Here is a 15,249-nt window from a genome sequence, read left to right on the forward strand (position 1 = left end):
TTTCCAGAAGCCTTATATCCATCTTTATGTCTCCAGGAAAAAAATTATAAAATCTTTTAAAGTAGTAGCTGGTCACCAGGGAGTAGGAGAATTTGATAATGAACAGAAAAGTGAATGCCTTAAAATGCTTAACATGTCCAAATCAGGATATTGAGATAATAAGATCAGTACATAAAGTATCAAGTAACCTCAGTTCAAAGAAATTTATTTCAAAAATACCTCTAATTTATTGTAATAGGGTGATAAGGTTGTGACACTTCCAAAATAATGACCTTGTATGAAGGACAGTTATGACATAAAGTTTAAAGCTAACACACAAAGATAAAAGCCAGGGCAGTGCAAAGCCAAAAGGCAGTTGCTTATTTGGGAGTGCACGGTGCAAATGCTGTGCTGTTTGGTTCCTGAGTCACTACTTGGAGCCTCTTGCTTCTAGACTTTAAATTCTTTCTGCCTGTTAGAATGTCTCACTGGGATCACACTGCTACTTTATACTAAACATGCTTAACATATAACACAAATCACTTCTCCCTTCCTTCCTTCTTCCTTCCAACTTATACTTATCTCTGCATTATTACATACTAAGGATATAGGCACGACACAACACAACAAAACAAAACACACTTATCTCTTTGTCCAAAGAGAGGGAAGATAGACACATAAAGTAAATCTAGTGTGATAAGTTGGATAGAATAAGAAGGTTATTCTTCATTTATCTTCCCTTCCTCTTACATTCATTTTTCTCCCTGTGCCACAGAAGGTGGGCATACCTCTGAGAATACATCCCTCAGACTCCCTTGCCACCTGACTTGCAGTTAGTTTTGGCCAATGAGAGGCTGCTTAGGTGCACGTCTTTGGCAGTAGCAGAGCTCCACCAGAATACAAGCTCTCCTCCTCCACAGCTCCACTCTCACTGGCCCTAGTAATCCTCGTTTATCCTCTTGCCCCTTCATCCCTAGAGTTTGTAACGGCTTTTCATCATTTCTAGTCTCTGAATGCATTTGCTTGTTCCTCTGTAAATAGTTTCTTTATGTGAACTAGCTGGAGCGCGTTCTGTCAAGACCCTGCCTTGTAGAAGCACAAGAGAAGGTTGTTAGCTCTGTCTGGGGAAGTTAGAGGAGAAGTATATTTTTGCATTGACACCTAAAAGATAAGTAGTTATTTTCTAGACATTATGGCAGGAAGGGAGTATTACAGAGGGGGGAGACTGGACCTACAAAGGAGCAGAGTATGCAAGAACCTGGCATGAATTACAAACAACTCAGTATTTCTGGTTGTGAAGTGCAAGGCACTGGTCTCCTAGAATTAAATCCTTGAAGTTTATTTAGCTGATCCTCTCTAAATCCACTGTTTTGAATTATTTACCAAATTTGGTCAAATTTTCTTCTCCTGAAAAATAATGACAGTGAAAACTATCATTTATTTGACACCAATTATGTATCATAAATTGTGCTAGCTCTTTTTGGTGTGCAACTGTTATGTAGTATACTGAAGTGGGCTAGCTCAGGGTAAAGGAGGTGAACAACTCTTTCAAAGAAATATCTAAACATATTATTGTGAATGGAGTGTCCATATCATCTGCTATAAATAATGGCAAAGATAGCCCAGGCTTTAAAGTAAAAATGTTAGATAATAAAGTGAAACAGTAGACTCCAAATACTAGAATGGGCCTTAGAGATCATCTGATGAGTTGATGCCTCTTCATCTCTTTACCATCCAGGTATTCCCAGTGCATACTCAGACTCAATAATCAGAACTAATAATCTCCTGGGCCTCCTTTATTCTACCTTCGAACAGTTCTGATGATAAAACAATTGTGCTTCAAGTTGAGCTGAAGAGTAGCTCCTCATTTTGCCAATTAAAACAGCATCCTTCAAATTCATTCTATATTATGCTGATATTACACTTGCTCCCTGGAAAGAGGTTTCTAAGAAATATGAAAAACACTGCATAGGATCTACCTCATTTAAGAAGTTCTGCAGTAAGTGAATCTATTTTTATTTAATACAAAGTTCTCCAAATATACTTGACCACAAAATATTTCCCTATTTTTATTATCATCACATCATGTGTTAACATTCTGGGAACTAGCTGTCTTTGCCTAGGTCCTCTAAAAAGCAAAGCATGAGGCAAGGGTAAAGTGGAGTGGAGGTTATGCATTTAGCTGGTACAAGCCCAGAGGACATGAAAGAGGACATGAAGCAGACACAGGTAAGATGTGTTGGCTGCCACTTCACAATGAGCTAGAAGGAGACACAGCAGAATAGTGCCTTCACTCAAAATGGGTAGCTCACACAAGGGATAAAGGAAGGGGAATTATCTGCCAAGCTTCCTCACACCACTTTTGTACAGGTCAAGAATGACCTATTCTAACTCTCCTCTGTCTTCAGATTGCAGTAGTTGGCCCTCAAATGGTGACTTGGGGAGCCAGATTCCAAGCCCTACTTTTGAATCCTAAAGTAGAGGGGTGAGTCCTCAAGGGCAGGCCCCACCTGTGGGGTATAAGGGCCATCAGACCCCAGGCTTCAACCGAGACTCCAGCCAGCTCACAGAGCTTGGCATGGTGGGAGCAGCTGCTGTGCTATGGAGTTGAATGGCACAGAGCTGCCTTAGGATCATGCAAAACTGTGATTCTCCTTTCACATAGTCATCCTTTAAATATTAGTAGGCTCATGACATTTTTGAAGATTTTTAAAGTTAATATCCTCAATTCCTAAGACTGAATCCTTTTGTCTGCCTCTCCTTTGGTTGTTCTTCTATTTATTGATACTTCTAGTCTATTTAAAAAGGATATATGTATATGTGTAACTGATTCACTTTGCTGTACCCCTGAAACACAACTAACACAACATTGTTAATCAATTGTTACTATATCCCAATAAAAATTTTAAACAAAGAAGTTACTTTAAAAAAAATAGGATACTCTGACCACACACCATGTCCCAGGTGTCTGACTGGACTCTTCTACATTCTAGATAAAGAAGTACTTCTGTTTATGCTGCCACAGACTGAATTGTCTTTTATGGCACATGCATCACATTCTGTCTTGACAAACTTCTAAGTTGTTTCTTTTCTTACATTGCTGTTTACTCATCCTGCAGTTGAAGAGTGGAAATTTTCACTATCAAATATACATTAAAAAAATAAAGTTCAAAGTGTAGCACTTGAACTTTATATTTTTAAATGTATTCTAGTTGTACTGAATTCATTGCTTCAGTCACCTGTTTTAACCCAGTATCTTAATTAGATGCCTTTCAGATTCATGTTGCTTATACATTTGCAGAATATGCTATCCAACTCATTTTCTAGTATGCCACCTAAAATGTCCCTTTAGGCTTGCACTAATCCTCTGGTCCAGGAGTCTCCAAATATTTTTGAATTCTGACCACCATATAAAAAACAATTGAAGGGGCTTCCCTGGTGGCGCAGTGGTCGAGGGTACGCCTGCCGATGCAGGGGATGTGGGTTCGTGCTCCAGTCCGGGAGGGTCCAACATGCCGCGGAGTGGCTGGGCCCATGAGCTGTGGCCGCTAGGCCTGTGCGTCCGGAGCCTGTGCTCCGCAGCAGGAGAGGCCACAACAGTGAGAGGCCCGCGTACCGCAAAAAAAAAAAAAAAAAAAAAAAAACCCAAAAACAAAAAACAATTGAAGAACTGAAAGTATTATATGTGTGTATATATGTGTATATATATATATATATCACATGCATTTCTATAGTATTATTACATTAAGGAACCCAAAAATGCTTTTAAATATTTATCATCAACTTTAATGAAATTTTGTATAATGTTTTGTATAATATTGTATAAAATTTTGTATAATAAGTTTCAAATAACTTTAAATGTTAAGAAAAAAAAAAGACCCTTGCTTCATGGTTTAGATGCCTGGATTTTAAATGCCTTGCTAATTATTACTTTTTTTATCATTAATATCTCAAGGCAAGATGAGGTTTATTAGTTAAATATGGTGGATGAAATTTATATATTAAATACTGTCCATAATATTTTCTAAATATTTTTCAACTTCTTTGGGGATCTGATTAGATTATCATTATTATCCTCTTGAATATGATCAACAAAGGCCTGTCCTAGTATGTAAGTAATCTCAGATTTGCCATTTTCTTGTTGTTCACTTGTATTTATGTTACTAGTATTATCTTTAAATTTTATTTCTTTATAGGAGTCTTTATAAGCCACTTATCTATTTTGTGGCCATGTTCATTTACTTAGAACAAGACAATATAATCTTTAAATCCATTTAATGGCACACAGCAGCTCAATACATTGCAATACCCTGAATGCAAATGAGAAAGTGAGGGTGAGGCTGCAAGCCTCTCAGTGTTGTAGATAAGCCCTGTATACTTATGGATAAATGAATGCCTGATATACAATACACCCAACACAGGTGTCATTTTTGAGTGCCATGTTAAGTATTAGTAAAGTTTAATATCTTGATCATTTTAATATAAAAATAATATAAATATAGCTTATATATATATATTTTTTGCAAACCCAATGAATCATCTTACACACCCCACTTTGATGAGCACTACTCTAAATCATACCTATTTATATGGTCAATTAGGGCAACTTATTCACCTCCCTGCATCTCAGACATCTCCCAGTTAAAATAGTCACTCCTATTGTAGTTTGGGGTCCAAACTATATAGTCTTCACCTCCATCAAGGCCTAAGGGTAAGGAGTAGAACAAGGAGATTATTGAAAATCAAAGCCGCAGCCTATTTAGGGATGTCGGTTACTCCAAAAGTATAATGATTCATAACAAAGGTATATGGAGGACATGACTGATAACTGAGGTCAACTTGGCCGTCTCCTACCCTCTCCTCACCCCCACCCTCACTCCCACCCCTGAGCCCCACGCCCAAATCTAGACCTCACCAGCCAGCTGTGGGAAATAGTAGGGTCCGCTAACAGCCTCAGAACACCTATTCGTGTCTGCTGCTTGGAGAATCTGCCTCCCAGGGACGGGCAGTGACGCCCACTAACTGCGGCCTAAGGGGGAGCCCCAGAGGACTCAGAAGAGTGCGGTGAGTTCTGGAACATGCCCTGAGTCGTGAGTTCAAGGGCAGAGGGAGTGGAGGGAGAGCCCCAGCTTTCTTATTTAAACGAACAGCTCACGAGAACCGAGAAGGAGTCCCTCTCCACTACTGAGGGGCACAGTGTGTGAGGTACGTGGGATGCGATGCACTGGCTGTTAGGCTCTCCACAGTCCTGGGAGGAGCAGGTATAGAGGAGAGAGAATAAAGCCAGAAATGCTCCCTTTAAAATTCCCCCCAAAGGCCCCTTCTATGGAAATATAAAGATGGAGGAGAAAGATTCCTCCCTGAAAAACCTACCTGGCAGGACTGGTAAAATGATTAAAGGAAGCATACATGAAAAGCTCCTTAACATGATTATATATATAGTAGATAGTCCATAAAATTAGTTTAAAAAGAACAGTCCTTGAACTATATGTCTGAACTCCAACAGGAAGAAGTTGCCAGTTATTACTAATGACTAATTTTTCCACAAGCATTTTAGTCACTCCTTGTAGATTACTGCTATTATTAAGCACCTAACAAGCTTTGTTGGCATAGAACTATGCATTGCCTTGAAGTGAAAATACACAATAATTTGATAGAAAAATTTATAGGCAGTGTAGAACCCCTTAAATTGAATTAGATTCTTAAATATAGTACTTATAGTACCCTTGATGTAAGCTTTTTTAAAGCATTAGGGGAAGCAAACAAACAAGGTCTATATTTTTACATAGGGTGTTTTATGTTAAATACTGCAATATTTATGTTTGGCACTGTTCACTCCATGGGAAAATATAGGCTGTGTGTCTTTTATTCTCTTGATAGTTCAGACTCACTAATACCCAAGGGTTTACTACACCCACAGATTTTGTCACAATACTTATATTTTGAAAGGCATTTTTACCATTGAAAAGCAATCCAAGTCTAATTCTGTAATTGTTATATACTGTAAGAAGTTATTATTTAGTATGTGTGAAGTACCTAGAATATCTATCGGCAGTGAATATGATATAACATAATCTATTTTACACAGTAAAATGGCTTGCCAGGATCTGTTTTATTTCCAACCAATGGCCAATTTAAAGACTCTTGTTTCTTTCTTTCTTCTTTCTTTGCCTTTTATTAAATTTACTGTCAAAACAATCAAGTGCAAATAATCCAGTTCTCCTACACCTACTTAGAACAAATGGATTCTGACTTCCTCATTCGTTTCAAAAGTTAATGTTTTGCCTACGGACTGTTTAAATATTCCTTTCTTTGAGGAATTCTGATAGTTCAAGTCTTGAAATACAATATTAAAAGTCAACAGCAATATTCTTATTTCCTAGGGCTATGTAACATACCAATTTTTTCTCTCAGAAATAGCCAAAGACAAGCACTTTTTTTTTGCTTTTAGTTGGAAGAATGCAATGATGTTTAGTAGTTGGGAACTTGGAGATGGCAAAAAGAGACTATTTTCTGGAGGAGACTGCAGCAGTCAAGGATCTATTGACCAAAGGTCAGATCCTGAGCAAAGAAACAAGGCTTTCTGAAAGGAAGAACATACATTTCAGAGTTGTACTCTCTCCATCAAACTGTGCTAGCATTTGCTTACCTAGGTACTATGCCAGCTAAAAATAGTAGAAAGTAAATTAAGATAAAAATACAATCAAGAACAGTAATAACACCCATTATTTACTGAGTGCCTTTTATGTGTCAGGTGCTTTACAGATTCACCCAAGTGTTTTTGCAAATGAAGAAACCAAAGGTCTGAGAGGTTAAGGACATTAGCAAGATCATGTAGCTCATAGATCATGCAGCAGAGATTCAAGCCAACTCAAAGTCTATGCTCCTTCCACTAAACTGTTATCATGTAAGAAAAAAGCTACACTCATCAAACTGATCATTTGTGTTTCATTTGTACAGAAAATCTAAGCTATTTAGATTCTAGTCCACTGCCACCTATGAGCACTATTTCTGTAGGGAGGGACCACACTAATTTCAGTTCAGTCACACTGACTCAAAGGCATGTGTGTGTTTATGATCATAAATACCTCTGTGATTCAAAAAGGCAACAGTTCTTCCATTTTTCCAATCCATCAATTTGACTGCTTCAGAAGAAAACACTCCTACATGAGGTGTTGCATGCTGATATAAGCTTTTTAATGAAGAAAGGGAATTAACATTCATTGTGCCAGGTCTTTTGCAGGAATTTGCTTTTGTGATCCTAAAAGAACTTTATGGGAGGGTATAGTAGGTCCATTTTATGGATGAGGAATTAAAATCTCACAGAGGACATGTCAGTTGCCCGAGAACATAGAGAAAGACAGTAGTCCAGCTCTCTTGAACACAGAATGGTGATAACACAGACACAGAAGGAATGAGACAGACCTAGGGTCCAGTCCATAACCATAACCTTGCCAGCCTCTGGACTAGGCATAAGGATATCAAGAAAGACTAAATTTCTATCATTTATTTTGCTTATGGGTAGCAGTTTCTTCAGTGACCTAGTTCTGCGGTGTGGCTTTTCAGAGTCATTCTTGAGAGCTCTACCAAGAGTACATTTCCTAAACTCTCAGGATGACTTTTTAACCCATCTAATTTCCTGTAGAAAGTCCCTCCCTGCTTAAAGAAAGTGTAGTGGATTGGTGCTCTGTTAGATAATTCTTATTGATACCCATGCGAATACAATGGGTTAGTGGAATTTGTGAATCAGCCTGCATCATTTACACCTTAATATTCATTAATATTTTAGACTTTAGGCATTACAATTCAGGAAAATGTGTATCCTTATAGTTTGTTTACTGGAGTGCCTCATCTCTTTGCCCTGTGTGTGAAAGAGAAAGTGAAAAGAGAAAGACTAAGGAAGAAAGTGGGGAAGCCTTTCTTTAAGCAGAATAAAAATAAAGAATAACCACCAAGAAGTATTAGAGAGCATATCACACAGAAAGATTAAATATTGTTTAAAAGTTATCTCTTGATATTAGTTCAAGACTTACAAATGGATTATGAAGTTTGGAACAAACTGGTCTAAAGAGGTTATGTCTGGCGCGAAGTCCAGGAGGCGGGGCCGGCGTGCTGGCCCGGGTGGGGGTGGGGGGTGTGGGGTGGGGGTGGGGTAGCTTCGCTAGGACTGGCCTGTGGCTGGGAGGTGGGGCCTGCGCGCGCAGCGACTGCGGGCTCCGATTGGCCTCGGCTCAGGGCCCGCTGCCTGCGTGCAGGCGAGGCTCGGGGCGCGAGGACCAAGCCTGGCGGTGGGCTCGCGAGCCAGGGGGAGGGGCTGGGCCGGTGGCGGCGGCGGCGGCGGCGGCAGAGGAGGAGGAGGAGGAGGAGGAGGAGGAGGTGGCGGCGGGGGCCGGTACTGGGCCCGGCGGGATGAGCGAGGCGGAGGCAGCAGTGGTGGCGACAGCGGCCCCCGCGGCCGCGGTGCCTGCGACCACGGTGCCCGCGACGGCGGCAGGGGTGGTAGCGGTTGTGGTTCCGGTGCCTGCAGAGGAGTCACAGAAAGCAGGCAGCGGGGCGGGCGGCGGCGGAGTCGGAGCCGCAGCCTCCTCGGGCCCCGCTGCTGGGACCCCCTCGGCGCCGGGCTCCCGCACCCCTGGCAACCCAGCGACGGCGGCCTCGGGGACCCCCGCGCCCCCGGCCCGGAGTCAGGCGGACAAGCCGGTGCTGGCAATCCAAGTCCTGGGCACTGTCAAATGGTTCAACGTGCGGAATGGTTACGGATTCATCAACAGGAATGATACCAAGGAGGATGTCTTTGTTCACCAGACAACTATTAAAAGAAACAACCCGAGGAAGTTTCTGCGCAGCGTTGGAGATGGGGAGACTGTGGAGTTCGATGTCGTGGAAGGAGAGAAGGGCGCAGAAGCTGCTAATGTAACTGGGCCCGGAGGGGTGCCAGTGAACGGCAGCCGCTATGCCCCCAACCGACGAAGGTTCCGCCGATTCATCCCCCAGCCCCGTCCAGCTGCCCCGCCACCCATGGTGGCAGAGGCTCCGTCGGGCCGGACAGAACCAGACAGCGAAGGGGAGCGTGCTGAAGACTCCGGGCAGCGGCCCAGACGACGGCGCCCACCACCCTTCTTCTACCGACAGTGCTTTGTGCGAGGCCCTCGGCCCCCCAAGCAGCAGCAGCCCATAGAGGGCACTGATGGGACAAAACCCAAAGAGAGAGCCCCGTTGGAGGAGGACCAACAGCAGGGAGATGAACGGGTACCCCCACCCAGATTCCGGTCCAGGTACCGAAGGCCTTTCCCCCCCAGGCCACCCCAGCAGCCCACCACAGAAGGTGGGGATGGCGAGACCAAGCCCAGCCAAGGCCCCACTGATGGTTCCCGGCCTGAGCCCCAGCGCCCACGAAACCGCCCCTACTTCCAGCGGAGACGGCAGCAGCCCCCTGGACCCGGGCAGCCCACAGCACCGGAGACCTCAGCCCCCATCAACAGTGGGGACCCCCCAACCGCCATACTGGAGTGATTCCAACTCAAAGGACACCCAGAGCCACCATCTGGTATCTGCCAGTTTTTCCAGCTGACCTGGATCCTACCCAGCACCTCCCTCACCACTTTCCCACAATTCATGACATCAAAACACCAGCTTTTCCCCTTTTTCCTGGAGACTCAGGAGGACCAAAGCAACAGCCTTTGCCTTTTTTTTTTTTTTTTCTCTCTCTCTCTCCCTGACCAAGGGTTTAAGGAAGGGATCCATCCTTATAATTCAGAGGCACCAACTCCCTCCCCTAAATCAGGCTGAGAAGGAACCAGCCAGCTCTTACCTCCTCCTGGTTGTCTTTCTTTCCCCTCCCAGTTTATTTTTTGTTTCCCCACTACCCCCTACCTCTGAAGCCATTTTATGAACCATCATGTGCCACCTGAGCCTCCAGTAAAAACAAAAACAGGCTTAAATAAAATTAAAAAAAAAAAAAGAAGAAGAGGTTGTGTCTTAAGGGGTTCTTATTCCTCCACCATCTTTGAGAGACATTTCTCTTTCCCGCCCCCAACTTTCTAGTCTTCCACATTTTTTCCAGAGGAAGTTTTAAGTGTGTCCTAGTAGTTGGAGTTTTGCCACTAAAATCAACCCTTATTTCCAGCCCTATACCCAACTACCCAACCATTTAAACGTGTTGAGTTTGACTTACCTCCAAGATATCAAGAAACCAAATTATTAAACAAAATCGAGTCGAAACTCAACAAAGCAGCAATTCTTTTTACAATATCCCTGAAGAATAGCCATTAAACCTCTGTCTGAATAGTTATGTTAATACTTTTGTTGCCTAATTAATTAAGAGAAGGAATTCAGGTCAAATGTGAAGAAAAGTCAGGTATTCTTCCCTAAAAACAATAAGCCACTTGGTTTTAACATTAATGTTCCTTGAAAACATTATGTTTATTTACATTGTGTCTCCTCCTCTACCACCCCAATTCAGGTGTAAACAAAGTGATAAAGTGCTAGCCTTTTCTGGTGCATCTGTTAACACAATATTAGCTTCTAACAGCTGAGGATGGCTGGACCTTCACCTCTACTTTATTTCCTCAACTGTCAGATGCATACATACAGGCATGACTATATAAATAAAACCTCAGAAATAAACATATGCAGAGAATCATATGCTCAAACTAAAATATCTTAACACCACTCAATCAACTGATGTTTTAGTCTTTTCAAGTTCAAGTGATGATCAAAGATTCATTCTGATGCAGGTTGGTGTGGTCATCCACATGCAACTACAACATTGCTGGGAGCCCTTGAGTGTTAAGTTATGCTAGAAAGACGTAAAATCATTTGTCTAGATTTGGAACAGGAGTCACAAACTCAAAAGCTTACAGCAACCTAAATGTCGTCCATCGACAGATGAATGGATAAAGAAGATGTGGTACATATATACAATGGAACATTACTCAGCCATAAAAAGGAATGACATTGGGTCATTTGTTGAGACGTGGATGGATCTAGAGACTGTCATACAGAGTGAAGTAAGTCAGAAAGAGAAAAACAAATATCGTATATTAACGCATATATGTGGAACCTAGAAAAATGGTACAGATGAACCGGTTTGCAGGGCAGAAATTGACACACAGATGTAGAGAACAAACGTATGGACACCAAGGGGGGAAAGCCATGGGGAGGTGGGGGTGGTGCTATGATGAATTGGGCAACTGGGATTGACATGTATACACTGATGTGTATAAAATTGATGACTAATTAGAAGCTGCTGTATAAAAATATAAATAAAATAAAATTCAAAAAAAAAAAAAAAAAAGGCCTAGAGACCAGGCAGATGAGAGAAATGCCTGAAGTTGTGAAGAAACTGAACCTCCAGGGGAACCTGTGCCCACCTTAAGGAAGTCCCCACTACTCAGCACTAGCGAATGTTTTCTGCCAAAAGGGTTGGCTCAGTGTTCTAGATTTTTCTATTTTTTAAGAGAATCCAGACAATTTTTTTAAAAAGATAATCTCTTTATTTTTAAATGTTGGGCACTAGTACAATTAAAAACACAAAAACAAAAGCAAACTACAGGCCAAACAAAATATATCTGTAGGCTCACATGTCTCCAGTTTGGTAAATTTGTTTTAGGCAGATGGGCTATTTTCAGCTCCTTTCCTAAAATTCAATATTTATGTTCATTTATTTATATACTCAGACATGACTAAGTTATTTCTCTAATGTTTTTAAAGTGCTTAAGCTAAACCAGATGATTTGTCTTTGAGACAAATCATCTTAGATCAATGGCTGTTAGTAAGGTAGAGGCAGTTCTTCAAGACTAGGGTGTAATGGGGGAGCCAGAAAGAAAAGAAATATTTCCGTGTAGAAATTATTGTTAAAGATAGTCTTAGGGTCACTGTCCCATAGAAGTTTCTGCAATGATGAAATGTTCTGTATCTGCTCTGTCCAATATGTTAGCTACTTGCTGCCATGATATGATAGACACTTGCCACTAGCCCTTGAAATGTGGCTAGTATAAGAAGAGAATTTTACATTTTATTTAACTTAATTTAAATTTAAACTTAAATAGCTGCGTGTGGTTAGTGGCTACTGTATTGCACAGCACGGGTCTAGATGTACATGTCAGAATAGAACATCTGGTTCAAAACCTACCAATCCTATGTATATCCTTATTAGATTTTCAACAGTTAAATTGTCAAAATTTTAAATTGGAGTAGTCAGATAAATAATAATGGTAGCTCTTGATTAGTTTACTATTAATTTTCCTGCTTATTAGTGACATTTATCATCTTATAATATTAAACATTTGAATTTCCATTTTGAAGTATCCTGTTCATGTACTTTGATCATTTTTCTATTGAGTTGCTTTCCTTTCTCCCTCTCTCTTTCTGTCTCTACCTCTTCTTCCCTTCTTTCCTTCCTTCCTTCCTTCCTTCTTCCCTTCCTCCCTCCCTTCTTTTTTCCCTCCCTGCCTTCCTTTCTTCCTTCATAATTTGTAGAAGTAATTTATAAGTTCTCAGTTTTAATCTTTTGCATATTATATGAAGCATGAATATCTTCTCCCAATCTATGCATTGTCTTCACTTTGTTTGTAGTGTCTTATTTGATCTGAAGTTTAAACATTTTAATGTAGTTGATGTATCTAGCACTTTATTGTTTATGCAGTTTGTGTTTTATTGAAGAAATTCTTTTGGAACTAAAGTGTATTTTATCTGATATTAATATGGCTAGATTAGCATTCTTTTCATTTAGGTTTGCCAGATTTAGTAAATTAAATTATAGGACACACCATTAAATTTGACATCCAGATAAACAATGAACCTTTTTTCACCTTGGTATAAGTTTGCCCATGCGATATTGGGACATACTTGTCATAATAAAAAATATTCATTGTTTATCTGAAATCAAAATTTAACTGGTCATCTTGTATTTATTTCATCAGGCAACTCTATTTTGCTTAGAAAATACCTAGTATATACTTTTCTCCCATTTTTCTTCCAAACTTTCAAGATCCTTGTGCATTAGTTGTGTTTTTCATAAATAGCATTTAAATGAAATTTAGTTCCTTACCCAACATAAGGATCTGCCTTTCAAAAGGCAAATTAAATCTATTTACATTTATCATAATTATTTTCTTTTAATATTTACCATGGTTTTACTATGCTTAATTTTTTCTCTTTCTCTGCTTTTTCCTATATTGATTGGGTTTTCTTTATTCCTGGTTTTACACTCTACTAACTTGAATGATATGACTCTGTTATTTTAATTGTTGACTTTAATGTTTATTTATTTATTTATTTATTTATTTATTTATTAATGTATTTATTGGCTGCGTCGGGTCTTAGTTGCAGCACACAGGCTCTTCTTTGTGGTGCGTAGGCGTCTCTCTAGTTGTGGCGTGCAGGCTCCAGAGTGTGTGGGCTCTATAGTTGTGGCATGTGGGCTCTCTAGTTGCAGCACACAGGCTCTCTACTTGTGGCGTGAGGGCTTAGTTGCCCCGCAGCATGTGGGATCTTAGTTCCCCTACCAAGGATCAAACTGACATCCCCTGCAATGCAAGACAGATTTTTAACCACTGGACCACCAGGGAAGTTTTCATTAAAGCTATTTTTGATTATTTTAGAGCTATGCATACTCTTTTGTCATATTTGAATGCAATTTTTCTCATTACTTAAACCACCTCTTTTATGTGTACTTAAAGTTTTAAAAGTCATCTATTTTTATGGTTTCTGTTAGTTTGCCCTCTGAGAATATTTCAAATTTGGAGGAAATATAATACATATTTTATCTTTTGTGCATTTTGATTCCATACTTCCATTTATACTGTGTTTTGGAAGCATTTAGTTATCTCTGACTTTTTAGAGCTAATATATTTTAATATCCCTTAGTATTTCTATTTACTGTGATATGTCTATTGATGTTACAAATGTGTGTTAAAGTCTACTCTGCTTAAGTTAGAGTTGCAGTTGTTGTTACAAGATAAGAACCTCTGTGATTGAGATATTTATGGATGTTTATGCCTCATAAAATAATACACATAAAATGCATATTTTTATGTGTGTGCATATATGTGTGAATGTAGCTTGCTACCTAACATCTATATATATCTAGTGAATATAAAAATACACACACACACACACACACACACAAAGTACTAATTCTACTGACCATTACTGTGATGGTGCATTGACATGAAAACTGAACATATGTCACATACCATAGGGAGACACATGGAGCCACTGACCCATAGTCTTTATAATGAAAAGTTTGCAGTGCTTATAAGTACAGAACAGTCTCACCTATTATGATAGCAGTGTTTGCAGAGTACCTTCATGTACATTCTCTTAATTTTTTCCAAAAATTTTTTGGGAGGAGGAAAGATATTATAAGCCTCTATTTGTAAATTAGTAATTGAGACCTCAAAGAGTTTTTAAAAGATTGGTTCAGAAAGTGTTTTCTTTACTTAAAATGAATTTCTAAGCTTCTGTAAAACTCAGTTCCAATGGCAGGCAGTATTTGATTTGTTACTACAGAGTATGAACCTTAATGAAATCAACATATTTTAACTAGAGTTTTGTGGGGTTTTTTCATCACAAAACCTTACCTGAAAGATTAGAATCATGAAGAAAGCCTATCAAAAGCTGGCTAATTTCAGAACACAAACTCATCATGACCACATATACCATTTAAATTAAACATGATAGCAGATGTTTATGTCTTTAAAATTATAGTAAAATAGGTATCATTTTCTCAGATACATCTTATACTAAATAGTTCAATGATTTATGTTGCTATTTTAATTGAAATCAATTTTATAGGGAAAATGACTTAATCATGTGTTATGTACAACGTTTTGCCTGGTTAATTTCATAGCAGAATCCCAACCTCATGGGCTATGTAACCAAAACCTTAAAAAGCCAGCTGGGGGGCTTCCCTGGTGGCGCAGTGGTTGAGAGTCCGCCTGCCGATGCAGGGGACACGGGTTCGTGCCCCGATCCCGGAAGATCCCACATGCCGCGGAGCGGCTGGGCCCGCGAGCCATGGCCGCGGAGCCTGTGTGTCCGGAGCCTGTGCTCCGCAACGGGAGAGGCCACAGCAGTGAGAGGCCCGCGTACAGCAAAAAAAAAAAAAAAAAAAAAAAAAAAAAGCCAGCTGAATTTCAGAGATAGTATAGAAAGAAAGAGAAAACTTCTGGGTTTCTTCTTATATATCAAGACCAATGACGAGAGATTTTCTTTTCTTAATAAAGAAAATGATGCAGTTGCCTTTAAAAGGATACAAATAAGAAG

General features: G+C 40.0%; 1 protein-coding gene across 1 annotated transcript; it reads left to right on the forward strand.

Annotated features, from left to right (window-relative positions):
• The first annotated feature begins 8,388 nt into the window (after nucleotides 1-8,388).
• LOC132501012 (Y-box-binding protein 2-like) lies at nucleotides 8,389-9,492 on the forward strand. The gene has a single exon (XM_060116436.1). It carries the CDS (start codon nucleotides 8,389-8,391, stop codon nucleotides 9,490-9,492), a length of 1,104 nt encoding a protein of 367 aa, XP_059972419.1.
• Nucleotides 9,493-15,249: the final 5,757 nt, after the last annotated feature.

The sequence above is a fragment of the Mesoplodon densirostris genome, chromosome 13 (assembly GCF_025265405.1).
Source record: "Mesoplodon densirostris isolate mMesDen1 chromosome 13, mMesDen1 primary haplotype, whole genome shotgun sequence".
Taxonomy (NCBI): domain Eukaryota; kingdom Metazoa; phylum Chordata; class Mammalia; order Artiodactyla; family Ziphiidae; genus Mesoplodon; species Mesoplodon densirostris.

Excerpts from the sequence above, each read along its gene's own strand:
- LOC132501012 (XM_060116436.1), top strand. The coding sequence starts at position 8,389 with ATGAGCGAGGCGGAGGCAGCAGTGGTGGCGACAGCGGCCCCCGCGGCC.